This window comes from Dipodomys merriami, unplaced genomic scaffold (assembly GCF_024711535.1).
Source record: "Dipodomys merriami isolate MVZ:Mamm:240054 unplaced genomic scaffold, mDipMer1.0.p SCAF_10, whole genome shotgun sequence".
Classification (NCBI taxonomy): domain Eukaryota; kingdom Metazoa; phylum Chordata; class Mammalia; order Rodentia; family Heteromyidae; genus Dipodomys; species Dipodomys merriami.
The window spans coordinates 2,604,039-2,619,899 of record NW_027202271.1 but is presented as its reverse complement, the minus strand read 5'-3'; the positions used below and the strand labels follow the sequence as shown (position 1 = coordinate 2,619,899).

The window sequence follows — 15,861 nt, the reverse complement described above, 5'->3', positions numbered from 1 at the left end:
TCTGAGACCACATGAAAAATAGCTCAGTAGATTAAACTTGTGGCAAAAAGCACTGTGAATACAAACTTGACTATTCTGATTGTCTTATTTTTTATCTCTTGAGGGTCTGGAATAAGCAAATAAATATTTATAAGTGTTTTGAGACCAAAACAAAGAAAAATCAAAAGCCTTAAAAAGTGGGTTGGAGGGATGGCTTTCAGGAGGCAGAGCACCTGCCTAATAAGCTCAGAGCCCTGAGTTCAAAACTCCAGTACTGCCATAAAAATAAAAAAAAATACATAAAGCTGCAAAGCTCATGAGTGTGGATAATTCCTTATAAGATGCTGCCTGTGAGCTCGAGTTGCCATGCAGAGGTGACATGGGCTGGCTTTGTGAATGCAGACTGGCTGAGTTTAGCCAGCCTTCACATTGTGGGTAATGGCAAAAAGAGCTTTCCTGTCTTGTGGTTCCTGTCTGTAGTCTGTCCATAGGCTCCAAGCCACACAGAGCCAAGCCCTCATTGTTGTCTGTGTTCTCTAGGCACATTCAGAGCATGAGTGAGATCAAGACTGATGTGGGGCGTGCTCGGGCATGGATCAGATTGTCCCTGGAAAAGAAGCTTCTGTCCCAGCACCTCAAACAGCTGCTCTCTAACCAGCCGCTCACCAAGTAAGACCAGGCCTTTCAGAACCATTTCTGCTCCCCTGAAGTGTGTGCTGGTAGAGCACATTGTGACCGTATCATGTAAGCTGACTAACTGGTGTCTCGGTGTGAATTGCTAATTCACAAGCCACGTGTATTATTACTGTCCTATAGACATGTGCTCCAGAAACTTCATGGTTGTAAAACTTCATGGTTGTAATACTTGATCATTCTGGGAGTGCACACCAGATTGCACAGCCAAAGAACAGATTGCTGTGCTGTAATGGGGTGCGGGAGGAAGCTGACTAGTCCACACAAGCTGACAGTAACATCTGAAGGATACACGAATTAATATAAACCTTGTACTGTAAAACTCACAACAAAGCCTGGAGTGACTGGGCAGGGCATGGTTGATCACATCTATAATCCCAGCTTACTCAGTCACACCTAATACTAGCTACTCCAGAGGCAGAGATCAGAAGAATTGAAATCTGAGGCCAGCCTGGGCACAATGGTAGCAAGAACCCATCTCAACAAAGCTGTATATGGTAATACACATTTTTATAATCACAGATACAGCGGAAGGCCTAGGTAGGAGAATCATAGTCTAAGGCTGGCCCTGAGCAAAAAGATGAGACCCTATTGAAAAATACCTAAACCCAAATAGGACTAGGGGTGTGATTCAAGTGGTAGAGTGCCTGATTTGCAACCACAGATTGCTAAATTCAAACCCCAATTTCCTATCCTACCCTACCCCCCCCAAAAAAAAAAAAAAACTAAAGCCAAAAGCTGCTGGCTCATACCTGTAATCCTTCTTATAGCCTTTGTTTTATTTTGTTTTTGGTGGTTGTGGGACTAGAACTCGGGTCCTGGATGCTGTCTCTGAGCAATTTTTGCTCAAGATTAGCTCTCTACCACTTTAAGCTACAGCTCTACTCACCCCCTCTCCCCCTTCCCCCCCTCCCCCGAGCTATCTGGAGATAAGAGTCTTATGGAAGGGCTGGGAAGGTGGCATGAGGCCCTGCGTTCAATTCCTCAACACCACATACACAGAAAAGCTGGAAATGGTACTGTGGCTCAAGTGGTAGAGCACTAGCCTTGAGCTGAACAGCTGAGGGACAGCGCCCAGACCGAGTTCAGGCCCCACAACCAGCAGGAAAAAAAAAAAAAAGAATCTTATGGACTTTCCTGCCCAGGCTGGCTTTGAACTTCTATTCAGCCTTCTGAGTAGCTAGGATTACAGGTGTGAGCCACTGGGACCTGGCTCTGCCATTGTTTTTTTTGTTATTGTTATTGTTGTTGTTTTTTTCCTTGGTTGTGGGGCTTGAACTCTGGGCCTGCGTGCTGTCTCTCAGCTCTTCAGCTCCAGGCTAGTGCTCTACCACTTGAACCACAGTGCCACTTCTGGCTTTCTCAGTGGTTTATTGGAGATAAAAGTCTCATGGCCTTTCCTGCCATGGCTGGCTTTCAACCGAGATCCTCAGATCTCAGTCTCCTGAGTAGCTAGGATTACAGGAGTGAGCTACTAGCGCCAGCTTCTGCCATTGTTTTTAAACCCTTGTCAGTATGATCAACAGTTTACTGGTGGGCACCTGTAATCCTAGCTACTCAAGAGGCTAAGATCTGAAGTTCATGGTTCAATGTCATCCCAGGCAGGAAAATCCCTGAGACTCTAATCTTTAACCAGCAAAAAGCTAGAAGTAGAGTTGTGGTTCAAGTGGTAGAGCTCCAGTCTTCAGTGGAAAAACCTAAAGGATCCACCCCAGGCCGTGGAGTTTAAGCCCCAGTACTAGTACCCCCCCCCCCCAAAAAAAAAGTCAGCTGGGCATGGCAGCTCACACCTGTAATCCTAGCTACTCAGGAGGCTGAGATCTGAGGATCATGGTTCAAAGCCAGCCCTGGCAGGAAAGTCCATGAGACTCCTATCTCCAATAAATCACCAGAAAACTGAAAGTGGCGCTGTAGCTCAAGTGGTAAAGCATTTGCCTTGAGCTGAAGAGCTGAGGGACAGTGCCCAGGCTCAGAGTTCAACCCCCACCACCAACAACAAAAGTCTTTAACTGGGGGAAGGTGGCTCAGTGGTAGAGTGCTTGTCTTGCATGCATGAGGCCCTGGGTTGGATTCCTCAGCACCACATAAGAAAAAAGAAAAAAGCCGGAAGTGGCGCTGTGGCTCAAGTGGTAGAGCACTAGCCTTGAGCTGAAGAGCTGAGGGACAGTTCCCAGGCCCAGAGTTCAGGCCCCACGACCAGACCCCCCCCCAAAAAAAAAAGTCTTTAACTGTTGATATGTTCATTGTTTGAATTATCTGTATGAGATGAAAGTCTCTTGTTTTATATGGTAGATGTATTAATGTGGAATCAAGGCATAATGGAAAGTATATCATGTGTTTGTTTTCCCCTTTAGGAAGCTCTATAAGCGCTATGCTTTCCTGCGTTGTGAAGAAGAGAGAGAGCAGTTTCTGTACCATCTCCTCTCCCTCAATGCCGTGGACTATTTCTGCTTCACCAGCGTCTTTACAACCATCAGTAAGTCTGGAGAAAGGGGAATCATGTTTTCAAAAGTGAGACTGCAGCCAGGTGTTGTGGCTTACACCTGTATTCCTAAATACTCAAGAAGCTGAAATCAGAGGATCAGACAGAGTTCAAAGCCAGCCAGGCAGAAAACCTGTGAGACTACAGAAAAAGCTTGAAGTGAGCTGTTGCTCAAGTAGTAAAGCGTCATCCTTGAATGAACATCATCCTTGAAAGAAAAGGCTAAGAAACAGTACTCAGGCCCCGAGTTCAAACCCCATTACACATAAATCTTTAGGATCTGTGTTTTAAAAAAACTAATTTTCCAGAAGTATCCCACTAAACATCATTAACATTTTATAGGCCAGAATTATGAAGATTTGGCTTTCCAGTCTCTGGTAGAGACAAACAAGGAGAAAGGCAGTTATAATGTCTACTAATAGGACCAACCTGTTTTTGAGGTTACTACAGGTTTAAGAATCCAAAATACAAGCTGGGTGCCAGTGGCTCACGCATGTAATCCTGGCTACTAAGGAGGCCTCTGAAATCTGCCAGCTTGGGCAGGAATGTCCATGAGACTCTTACCTCCAATTAACCACTAGAAAACTGGAAGTGGTGCTGTGACAGCTCAAGTGGTAGAGTGCTGGCCTTGAACTGAAGAGCACAGGGACAGTACCCAGGCCCGGAGTTCAAGCCCCACAACCAACAATAATAACAAAAAGAATCCAGAATACCATCTCTTATGTCCAGGATTTTATCCCAGTGCAGGGGATGGGAAGAATGTAAAGAGTAAAGATAGAGCATGCTGATGTACTCTTGTAATCCTAGAAGGTAAGAGGCTGAGGCAGAAGGATCATAAATTCAGGGCCAACCTGGACTACATAATGTAGCAAGACCTTATCTCAAAAAGGGGGGGGGGGGACTTGGAATATGACTTAGTGATAGAGTGCTTGCCTAGCATGCACAAAGCCTTGGATTCGGTTCCTTAGCACCAAATAACAGAAAAAGCCAGAAGTGGTGCTGTGGCTTAAGTGGTAGAGTGCCAGCCTTGAACGAAAGAAGCTCAGGGACAGTGCCCAAGCCCTAGGACTGGCAAAAAAAAAAGTCTCAAGATACTATTTACATTTTCATTGTTTTTGTGCCAGTGCTAGGGCTTGAATTCAGAGCCTGGACTCTGTCACTTAGCTTTTATCTCAAAGCTTGTGCTGTACCCCTTGGTGGTAAAGAGTCATGGACTTTCATGCCTTGACTGGCTTTTGAATCATTATCCTTATATCTCAACCTTCTGAGTAGCTAGGATTATAGGCGTAAGTCACTTGCATGTAGCATTGCAGTTTTAAAAGAAGAAAAACCCATTTAGGATTCCTAGGTTTCTCTTTATCTGAAGAATTGAACTGCTTCATGAAAAAAAAAGTATTCTGGTTTAATAAGATTGCTATTTTTATACTTAAACTGTGAAATCACTGTTGTGCCATTGTAGGCCTCTGCAGCCCTGACTGCTGACCTTACCTTGGCCTTTTCTAATCCTAGCAATGCAAGACATGAACTCCATCTCTAGCACTCCCTTCTGCTTTCCATTTCAAAAGTCATTTGACTAAACCATGAAAGGATGGGCTTTCTCTAGCAATTTCCTGCCTTCAACAAAAATTAAAAGGATCAGAAAGGAACTTATCCACCCAACAGATAGTCATTTTTGTACATTTAGGGAGATGAACCATTTACTCTACCCACTTTCCTGATAAGAGTTGGCTGATCTTGAGCTCATATTGTGAAGCTATATCTATTTTGCCTTGTCTGGAGTGAGTTTCCCATCCTGTTTGCATCTGTCTCTAGGATTAGTCCTAATGCCCCTCTTGGGACTGTGTAGAAATCCCAGAAAGTTATAGAAATCTGTCAAAAGTATTGATTCACCAGGCATCAGTGAATCACACCTGTAATCCTAGCTGTTCCAGAGGCTGAGATCTGAGGATCATAGTTCCAATCCAGCCCAGGCTTGTACATGAAACTCTTGTCTCCAATTGACCACTGAAAAAAGCCAGATACTGAGCTGTGGCTCAAGTGGTAGAATAACAGCTCTGAGTGAAAAAGCTTAGGTACTGTACACACAACTGAGTTCAAGTCCCAGTACCAATGTACACATGCACATGCATACACACAGATATACAAATAAGTTTGAGTTAACCCCATTTGAAAAGACAAAACATGTAATGTCTAACTTCATGCTGCCAAGCTTGAGCCAATATCTGTGGTAGGACAGTGACATCTAGTGGCCCATCATTAGAAGAACCTGGTCAGTATGATCAACAGTTTATTCATGGGCACCTGTAATCCTAGCTACTCAAGAGGCTAAGATCTGAGGTTCATGGTTCAATGTCATCCCAGGCAGGAAAATCCCTGAGACTCTAATCTTTAACCAGCAAAAAGCTAGAAGTAGAGCTGTGGTTCAAGTGGTAGATCTCCAGTCTTCAGTGGAAAAAACTAAAGGATAGCACCCCAGGCCGTGGAGTTTAAGCCCCAGTACTAGTACCCGCCCCCCACCCCCCCAAAAAAAGTCAGCTGGGCATGGTAGCTCACACCTGTAATCCTAGCTACTCAGGAGGCTGAGATCTGAGGATCATGGTTCAAAGCCAGCCCTGGCAGGAAAGTCCATGAGAGTCTTATCTCCAATAAACCACCAGAAAACGCAGTTTGAGCTGGGTTCCTGTGGCTTATTCCTGTTGTGAAATCCTAGCAACTCCAGAGTCTGAGATCTGAGGATTGAAGACAAGCCTAAGCAGGAAAGTCCATGAAACTTTTATCTCCAGTTAACCAGAAAAAAGTCAGAAGTAGAGCTGTGGCTCAATTGTAGAGGGCTAGCCTTGAACAGAAAAGCTAGGGGATAGAACCCCTATACGCTTAGGCTCTGAATAACCACCAAAAAGCTAGAAGTGGAGTTGTAATTCAAGTGGTAGAGCACTAGCTTTGAACAGGAAAGCTCAGGAGCCAGGTGCCAGTAGCTCATGCCTTTAATCCTAGGTACTAAGGAGGCTGAGATCTGAAGATTGCATTGGTTCAAAGCCAGCCAGGGCAGAAGTGGTGCTGTGGCTCAAGTGGTAGAGTGCTATACTTGAGCAAAAGCAGCTCAGAGACAGTGCACAGATCCCTGAGTTCAAGCACCAGGACTAGCAAAAAAAAAAATCATACAAAGCAAGTTATCTCTGAAAAGCAAATTAATAGATATTGATACATAGATTGGATTCATGGGTGGGTACATAGATGCATACATAGATAATAATCTCTAATTATATTTTTTCATGAATTTCTACCTTTTTCTTTCAGTGATTCCCTACAGGTCAGTGATCATCCCAATTAAAAAGCTGAGCAATGTGATCATCACGTCAAACCCCTGGATCTGTGTGTCAGGAGAGCTAGGAGATACAGGAGTAATGCAGATTCCCAAAAACCTCCTGGAGATGACTTTTGAGGTAAGTCAGCTCATCTCAGTCCAAACAGAAAGTGTCCTATTTCCTCTATAGGAGTCTAGTTTTGCTTTCATTTTTTTCTTTGAATCAAATAAAATAAAGAACACATAAGCAGACCAGATTATTTCTGCATTCATAGGCTATTATATCATAGGCTGTTGTTACCTAATGCAGCTTACATTAGTCTAGTCTTGTCACTATTTTCTTTGTTAAGTGCTACCTTTCTGCTTGTAATGGGCTATACCCGGTCTTATTCCTTGATTTCCAGTGCTGGACATAGATCCTCCCAAGCAGAGAGCATTGGAAATGCTTCTTCCAATCCTGGATCCAGCTATCCTTAGACACAGGCACCAGAGTCCCAACACTTACATGCTCATGGCTTTTAGAACTGCTGTAAGGAAACTCAGTTGGCAAGATAAGAGAAGCCACCACTTAAAAGGCCAAATTAGCTGGGAAGATGGCTCAGTGGTAGAGTGCTTGCCTTGCATACATGATGCCCTGGGTTCGATTCCACATGAGCAGAAAAGGCCAGAAGTGGTGCTGTGGCTCAAGTGGTAGAGCGCTAGCCTTGAGCTGAAGAGCTGAGGAACAGCGCCCAGGCCCAGAATGCAGGCCCCACAATCGACCAGAAAAAAAGAAAAAAGGCCAAATTATGAGTCTTTATTGGAGAGCTGGAGGACTGCTGGTAGACTCATGTCTCAAAGACCAGCAGCCCTGAATGCAGCTAGCACAAACCTTATAAAGGCCAAATCCACATAAGGTGTGTAGAATCAAACCCAACAAAAGTGTTTTACATGAGCAAAGCAAACCAGATGAGGATACTTGAACCTAATAGAAAAGCAAACCATCAAAAATCAGGGGAAGGGCTGGGAAGGTGGCTCAGTGGTAGAGTGCTTGCCTTGCAAGCCAGAGGCCCTGGGTTCAATTCCTCAGTACCACATAAGCAAAAAGCCGGAAGTAGCACTGTGGCTCAAGTGGTAGAGCGCTAGCCTTGAGCTGAAGAGCTGAGGGACAGCGCCCAGGCCCAGAGTTCAGGCCTCACAACCGGACAAAAAAAAAAAAAAAAAATCAGGGGAAATCAAGGGCCAATTATGAAGAGGAAGCATAGACCTAGTCTCCTTCAGAACACAGAGAGACACCAAAAAAAAAAAAAAATCTAACATACCACTTACTTCAAGTGATTTTATAAAATTCCCTTTTAGGCAAGCACCAGTGGCTCGTGCATGCTTGTAATCCAAGCTACTCAGGAGGCTAAGATGTGAGGACCCAGGTTTGAAGCCACCTCAGGCATAAATATTGCCCAGAGAGTCAGTCTCTCTCTCTCTCTCTCTCTCTCTCTCTCTCTCTCTCTCTCTCTCTCTCTCTCTCTCTCTCTCTCTCTCTCTCTCTTTTTCCTCTTTTTCCGTTGGTCATTGGGCTTGAACTCTGGGCCTGGGCACTGTCCCTTAGCTCTTCAGCTCAAGGCTAGTGCTCTACCACTTGAGCCACAGTGCCACTTCTGGTTTCTGGTGGTTAATTGGAAATAAGAGGCTTGTGGACTTTCCTGCCCGGTCTGGCTTTGAACTGAGATATTCAGATCTCAGCCTCCTGAGTAGCTAGGATTACAGGCATGAGCCATCGGTGCCCCAGCTCTAGAGAGTCTCTTATCTCCAATTAACCAGCCAAAATTGGAACTGTAGCTCAAATGGTAGAGCACCAGCCTTAAGCTAAATGATAGCTCCCAGGTCCTGAGTTCAGCTCTAGTACCAGCAAACACACAAAAAAAATAATATTATAATCAGCTTTGTGGTCTCATCTGGTGAAGGATTCCTTTATTTGAGTCTACATGCAGGTTAGTTCTGATACATAGAAAGACCTGTTTGGTTTTCAGGAGGGAAGTAGATCTAACTTCAAGTCTCTCCTCCTGTTCCTGGGCTCTAAGAATAGCAATTTCTACTTCCAGTTGTAGCATTCTGCAGGAGTAATGGACTCACAACCATCTGTTCATGAAAGATTAAAGGTCTGTGTTATAGTATTGTGAGATAGTGATACTTAAAGTCACAATCACATTTTAACCTTCACAAGGCAAATTGTCATTATCATGGTCTATAATGTTTGTGACTTCTATGAGCTTTGACAATACAACTATTTTTTCCACATCAGGTGGTATTTACATTTCTTTCCTTTTGCTTATCTGTTCCCTCTTTCCCTCTCATTCCCTCCTTCCTATCGCTGCGTTGACTTGCTTAGTTTTTTTTTGTTTTTTTTTTTGGTTGGGTCGTGGGGCCTGAACTCTGGGCCTGAGCGCTGTCCCTCAGCTCTTCAGCTTAAGGCTAGCGCTCTACCACCTGAGCCACAGCGCCACTTCCGGCTTTTTTTCTTTTTGCTTATGTGGTGCTGAGGAATCAAACCCAGGGCCTCAGGCATGCAAGGCAAGCGCTCTACCACTGAGCCACCTTCCCAGCCCTTGCTTAGTTTGTTTTAATCAATGTTATACACCCTCTGTTATACACCTTCTGTTGTATATTTTCCCATTTCCCTCTGATTCTGTGCCCTCCTCCTAGTTTCCCTCAGATGTGTACATATATACCTTATATGTGGTCAAGAATATTGAATCAATTAGAAATGATACGACAAATTTAGTGGAGGTCCTTTGTTTCTCGAGTCCTGTTTACTTTGTCATATCCTTGCATTTTGGATTTAACATCCACATATCAGGGAGACCATGTGCCATTTGTCTCTCTGCTCTTGGCTCACTTTGCTCAAAATGATTTCTTCTAGTTCCATTTCCCTGCAGATGCCATTATTTTGCCTTTCTAATGGCTGCATAATATTCTGTTGTATATAGGTAGCACAATTTTTTGATCCATTCATCTGTAGTGGGGCATCTGGGTTGTTTCCATATCTTGACTATTGTGAACAGTGCTGCCATGAACATGGAGGTGCATGTGTCCTTGTATCCTGGTTCCTGTTGCTCAAGGTAGATGCCTAGGAGTGACATGGCTGGGTTATAGGGGAGGCCTATATTTACCTTTCTGAGGAACCTCCAGACTGCTTTCCAAAATGGTTGTATTAGTGTACATTCCCACCAGCAGTGAAACAGGGTTCCTCCTTCTCTGTATCCCCTCCAGCATTGTCATTGGCTGAATTTAGTATGTGGGCCATTCTGACTGGGGTAAGGTGTTATCTCAGGGTTTTTTCTTTGTTTTTTTTGGTCTGGTCATGGGGCCTGAACTCTGGGCCTGGGCGCTGTCCCTCAGCTCTTCAGCTCAAGGCTAGCGCTCTACCACTTGAGCCACAGCACCACTTCTAGCTTTTTTCTTTTTTCTTATGTGGTGCTGAGGAATCGAACTCAGGGCCTCAGGATGCAAGGCAAACGCTCTACCACTGAGCCACCTTCCCAGCACCCTCAGGGTTGTTTGCATTTCCTTTACAACCAGGGATGATTATCATTTCTTACTGTGTTTCTTTGCCATTTTTATCTCTTCCTCTGAGAACTCTCTCTTTAGCACCTGTGCCCATTTAATGATTGGTTTGTTAGATTTGGCCTTTGTCTGATATATTACTGGTAAATATTTTTTCCCAATTAGTTGGCTGTCTTTCTAGTTTGGTTGCTATGTCTTTAGCTGTGCAGAAACTTTTTATTTTAAGGTAGTGCTGTAGAGAGCTGCGTGAGGCCGCACCTGGAAGATGGCGCCAGCTTCCGCCCTCCGCCTTTCCGATGGCGAGTGCTCTCTGTGGTAAACAACTCCTTATATGGCTAAGGCAAAGAATCTGGCTTGCTTCCGCGTACCTGAACATATTGGTGATTCCCATGTAGCGTATCAGGGTTGGCTACCCAGGGGGTACTTAAGGCTGTGGGGAATTCTCCCCGGGGTTGGGGTCAGAAGATTACTAAAAGGTCCTGGATAAACTGCAGAGAGAAGAGTTCGGTGTCACGTCTTCCTTGCTGGTCAAGGTGGTAGCGACATAGTGCCATAAGTATGTGATTTTATTTTTGGATCTTCTAATCTGTTCCATTGGTCTTTGGGTCTGTTTTTGTGCCAATACCAAGCTGTCTTTGTTAATATGGCTCTATAATAGAGCTTGAAATCTGTTATTATGATCCCTCCTGACTTGTTTCTTTTTTTTTTTTTATTGTGAAAATACTGTACAGAGGGGTTACAATTACATGAGCAAGGTAATGAGTACATTTCTTATCAAGCATTGTAGCCTCCTCCTTGGTTTCCCCTTCCCATCCTTTCCCATCCTCCCCACCCCCCACCCAATCCTCCCTGCGCCCCTCCCCCCCAGTTGTTTCTTTTGCCTAGAATTTTTTTGGCTATTCTAGATCTTTTATTGTTCCATATGAATTTTTGGATTGTTTTCTCTATTTCAGTAAAGAACGTCATTGGGATTTTGATGGGAATTGTATTAAATTTGTATATCATGGCCATTTTCACTATATTAATTCTGCCTATCTAAGAACATCGAAAGTCTTCCCACTTGCTGGTGTCCTCTCTGATTTCTTTTTTTAGGCTTTTATAGTTTTCTTTTCTTTTCTTTTTTTTTTTTTTTGTCGGTCGTGGGGCTTGAACTCTGGGCCTGGGCGCTGTCTCTCAGCTCTTCAGCTCAAGGCAAGCGCTCTACCACTTGAACTACAGTGCCACTTCCTAGTTTTCTTTTTTTTTTTTTTTTTTTTTTTATAGTTTTCACTAAATAGTTCCTTTACATCTTTGGTTAGGTTAATTCTTAGATTTTTTTTTTTTTAGGTCATTGTGAATGTGGTTATTTCCTTCATTTCCCTTTCTGCTTATACATTGTTGGTGTACAGAAAGGCAGCTGATTTTTGTGGGTTAATTTTGTATCCTGCTACTTTGCCAAAGTAGTTTATAAGCTCTAGGAGTTTGGGGTTGTAGTTTCGGGGATTGTTAAGGTATAATATCATGTCATCTGCAAATAATGTCCTTTTCTTTCCTTATTGCACTGGCTGAAGATTCCAGAACTATATTGAAAAGGAGTGGAGACAGTGGGCATCCTTGCCTTGTTCCTGATTTTAGGAGAATTGGTTGTCGTTTTTTCCTGTTTAATATAAGATTGGCTATTGGTATGTTGTATGTGGCTTTTAAACCATCCCTTCATCTCTGGGATGAAGCCTACTTGATCATAATGTATGATTTTTTCTTATATGTTTCTGGATGCTGTTGGCTAAAATTTTATTGAGGAACTTTACATCTGTGTTCATCAAAGAGATTTGTCTATAGTTCTCTTTTTTTGTTGGGTCTTTGCCTGGTTTGGGATGAATGTGATATTGGCTTCATGGAATGAATTTGGGGTTGCTCCCTCTGTTTCTATTTCTCTGAGTAATTTGAGGGGTATAGGTATTTTTCTCTTTAAAGATCTTGTAGAATTCCATTCTGAATCCATCTGGTCCTGGGCTTTTCCTTGTTGGAAAGTTTCTGATTGCTTCCTCTATCTCATTGTAAGCTATTGGCTTATTTAATTGATTTATTTCTTCTTGGTTGAGTTTAGGCAATTTGTATTTCTCTAAAAATTCATCCATTTCTGCTAGGTTTTCCTTCATTAGTGAGTATGGATTCTGGAAATAGTTCTTTATAATTGTTTGGATATCTTGGGTATTTGTTGTAAGTTTTCCTGTAGCATCCCTGATCTTATTGATTTGGGTCTCCTCGCTTCTTTTTTTTAATTAATCTTGACAGAGGTCTGTCAATTTTATTTATTTTTTCATAAAAACCCAGCTTTTTGTTTTATTAATTTTATTTATAGTTTTCTTAGTCTCTATCATTAAGTTCAGCTCTTATTTTGGTTATCTTACTCCATCTAGTAACTTTGGTTTCAATTTTTTTCTTGCTTTTCTACCATTTTTAATTGCATCATGAGATTATTTACTTGGTCTGTCTCTGATTTCTTGATAAGGACACTGAGAGCAATAAATTTGCCCCTCAGGACTGCTTTTGCTGTTTCCCATAGGTTTCTTAGTGATGTATATTCATTTTCATTGAATTATAAGAACTTTTTAATTTCTTCTGTGACCGAGGTGTTGTTCAGAAGTATGCTGTTCAATTTCCATGTGTTTGAGTAATTTCCATTGTATGCTTTGTTATTGAGAACTAGCTTGATTCCACTATGGTTGGACAGAATACAGGGGATTGTGTCAGTCCTCTTGTATTTGCTTAAATTGTTTGTATGAACTATGATATGATCTATTTTTGGAGAAAGTTCCAGGGCTGCTGAGAAGAATGTGTACTGGTTGTTGTTGGGTGGAAAACTCTGTATATGTCAATTGAGTCCACTTGAAATATGGTATCATTTAATTTGGAGGCTTCTTTGTCAATCCTTTGGTTGGTAGACCTGTCCTTTGGTGAGACTGGAGTATTAAAGTCTCCTAGTATTGAATTTCATCTGTGTTTTTCCTGTAAGTGTGAGAGTATTTGCTTAACGTATTTGGGTGCTCCAATGTTTGGATTGTATAAATTGATAATGGTAATATCCTCTTCTTGGATTATTCCCTGTATTAATATGTAATATCCTTCTTTGTCTTTTTGTATTGATTTTAATGAAAAGTTTGTCAGATATCAGGATGGCAACTCTTGCCTTATTGCTGGGAGTATTTGCATGTTAGGTCTTCCTCCATCCCTTCACTCAGAGTTTGTTTTTATCCTTGGGTCTCTTGAAGGCAACAGATAGATCCAATCTGCAGTTCTTTTTCTTTTGATTAGTGAATTGAGCCCATTAATATTTATGGTTATTATAGAGAGATGCATTGTGTTTCCTGTCATTTTCCTGCTTTCCTGTGTTTCTTCTTTCCTTTCCTCCTGTGCTTACTAAGTTGGTCTTCTAGAGATGTCTGTCTGATGTGGATTCCTGATCCTGATTGTTTTCTTCAGATTGTGTTCCCCCTCTTAATATTCTTTGTAGTGCTGGCTTGTTTATGGATTCATTTAGTTTTTCTTTAGTATTAAAATTTTAGTTTCTCTGTCAAATGTGAATGCTAGCTTCACTGGATATAGCAGTCTGGGTTGGCAGTTATTGATTCTCAGGGCTCAGATGGTACTTTCCCAGGCTTTCTTTGCATTCAGTGTCTGTGTGGAGAGGTCGCAGTGATTCTGACTTTTGTTCCCATTGTAGTATAGCTCATTCTTTGTTTTTGTTGCATGCAAGATCATTTCTTTATTGTTCAGCTCTAGCATTTTTACTATGATGTGCCTAGAAGTGTTCCTCCTGGGATCCTGTTTGCTAGGTGTTCGGCATGTTTCTGTTATGTAGGTCAGATATTCTCTTTTAAGATTAGGGAAATGTTTGGCAGTAATCTTATTGAATATGTGTTGCACCTCTCTGTTCTGGTATTGCTCGCCTTCATCAATCCCAATTATAGGAAGGTTAAATTTTTTGGCACTGTCTGCTTGTTCTTGGATTTCCCTTTGACATATTTTGAGTGTTTTTTCCATATCTATGACTTTTATTTCCAGTTCCTGCATTTTGTCTTCAGTACCTGATAGTCCATTTCATTCACTTTATTAACTGTGGCTTCCATTGTGGTTTGCATGGAGGAAATTGAATCATTTATGATTTCTATGTTGGTTCTCAAAGTATTATTTTTTTCTTTTAAAGAGGTGTGTGCTGCATCTATTTTTGAATGCATCTCTTGTTTGAAATTTTGAATCTCTTTTGATAATTCATTTATCTTACTTATTTTTCAATCTCTTTCTGTCCAAACTTTGTTTTTTCATTCCAGGCTGAAGCTCTTACCACTTGAGCCACACCCCCACTTCTGGGTTTTTGGTTATTAATTGGAGATAAAAGTCTTACAAGCCAGATGCTGGGGGCTCATACCTGTAATCCTAGCTACTCAGAAGAATTTAAGGATCATAGTTTGAAGCTAGCCTGGGCAGGAATGTTCCTGAAACTCTTCCTTCAGTTAATCACCAAAAGCCAGAAGTAGAACTGTGTCACAAGTGGTAGAGAATTCAAGCCACAGGACCAGCCAAAAAAGTCTCAGATATTCCTGCCAAGGCTGGCTTTGAACCTTGATCCTCAGATCTCAGCCTCCTAAATAGCTATAGTAGATTACGTGCATGAGCCACCAGCACTTGGCTTCATTTTTTTTTCTAGCTAGCACCCTTTCCAACTTACTGAAATCCCTGTCATCCTTCAAGACAAATCACTGTTTTGATGATGAATAAGGTTTCTAGGTTCCTCCATAGCTTTCTTCCGCCCTTGTTAGGTCTGTAGTCTGGCACTCACCATGATGGATGGCCAGTGTCCATCGTTCTCCTGTCTCTCCATGGGGCTCCCTAGTTTGTTTCTCTAGAGCAAATGCACAATAGGTCTCTAGTTATGAGATGGAGCTAAGTTCTACTGCAAAGCTGAGAAGAATGCAAAGCTGAGGTGGGATCACGGTTCTGATTCAGCTATGGTCCTGTCTCTGCAGTGCCAGAACTTGGGGAAGCTTACCACTGTTCAGATCGGTCATGATAACTCCGGACTGTTAGCCAAATGGCTAGTGGACTGTGTTATGGTCAGAAATGAGATCACAGGACATACATACAGGTAAGCAAGTGACCTCAGGAGCTGGTGACACGTTGTGAATGGTTTTTGTTCTAAAGCTTTTTCTACTACCTTTTTTTTTTAACTTATGAGGTTTGAATTCAAGGCCTCCCAGTTTTTAGGCAGGTACTCTACCACTTGTATATTGCTTTATTTATATAATATAAAGTTAAATACTCATTACCTGATTTATGAAACTATATTCCCTCTGTATATCACCTTTATAATAACAATTATAAATAAATACAAATTAAAAAGCTGCACCTGGTGGTCACACCTATACTTCCAGGATGTGGGAGGGGAGAGTTGGAGGCCAGCCTTCAAAAAGCATAAAGGAAGCTTAAAACAATTAAGAAAGACGTCCTCTCAGCTGTCACCTGCACTACCCTATGTGGACATCCTTTTCTTTGCTTCTGTGACCTCCTTCTAGCTGGACTTGTGCTTTCAAAAGAATCTGCCCAAAAGTAACCAGACAGAACCAGGCACTGGTGGCTCACAATTGTAATCCTAGCTACTCAGGAGGCTGAGATCTGAGGATTGCAGTTCAAAGCCAGCCTGGGCAGAAAAGTCCATGAGACTCTTATCTCCAGTTAACCACCAGAAAACCAGAAGTGTGGTTCAAGTGGTAGAGCATTCAACCTGAGCTGAAGAGCTAAGGGACAGCACCCAGCCCCAGACCCACAAAAATTCAACAAGAAAAAGAAGCACATGGCAAAATGTTAAGTCTGTGATAAGAGTATG

At 42.2% G+C, this 15,861-nt stretch overlaps 1 protein-coding gene across 2 annotated transcripts in view; it reads left to right on the top strand.

Moving 5' to 3' along the window:
* Positions 1 to 15,861, top strand: part of Dennd5b (DENN domain containing 5B) — a 176,455-nt gene that overhangs the window by 147,359 nt on the left and 13,235 nt on the right. For both annotated transcript variants that reach the window (XM_070038400.1, XM_070038392.1), the window contains 4 exons: positions 520 to 648; positions 3,027 to 3,148; positions 6,452 to 6,597; positions 15,005 to 15,123. In XM_070038400.1, the coding sequence (XP_069894501.1) occupies positions 520 to 648; positions 3,027 to 3,148; positions 6,452 to 6,597; positions 15,005 to 15,123 (516 nt within the window). The remainder of the gene's footprint in view (positions 1 to 519; positions 649 to 3,026; positions 3,149 to 6,451; positions 6,598 to 15,004; positions 15,124 to 15,861) is intronic.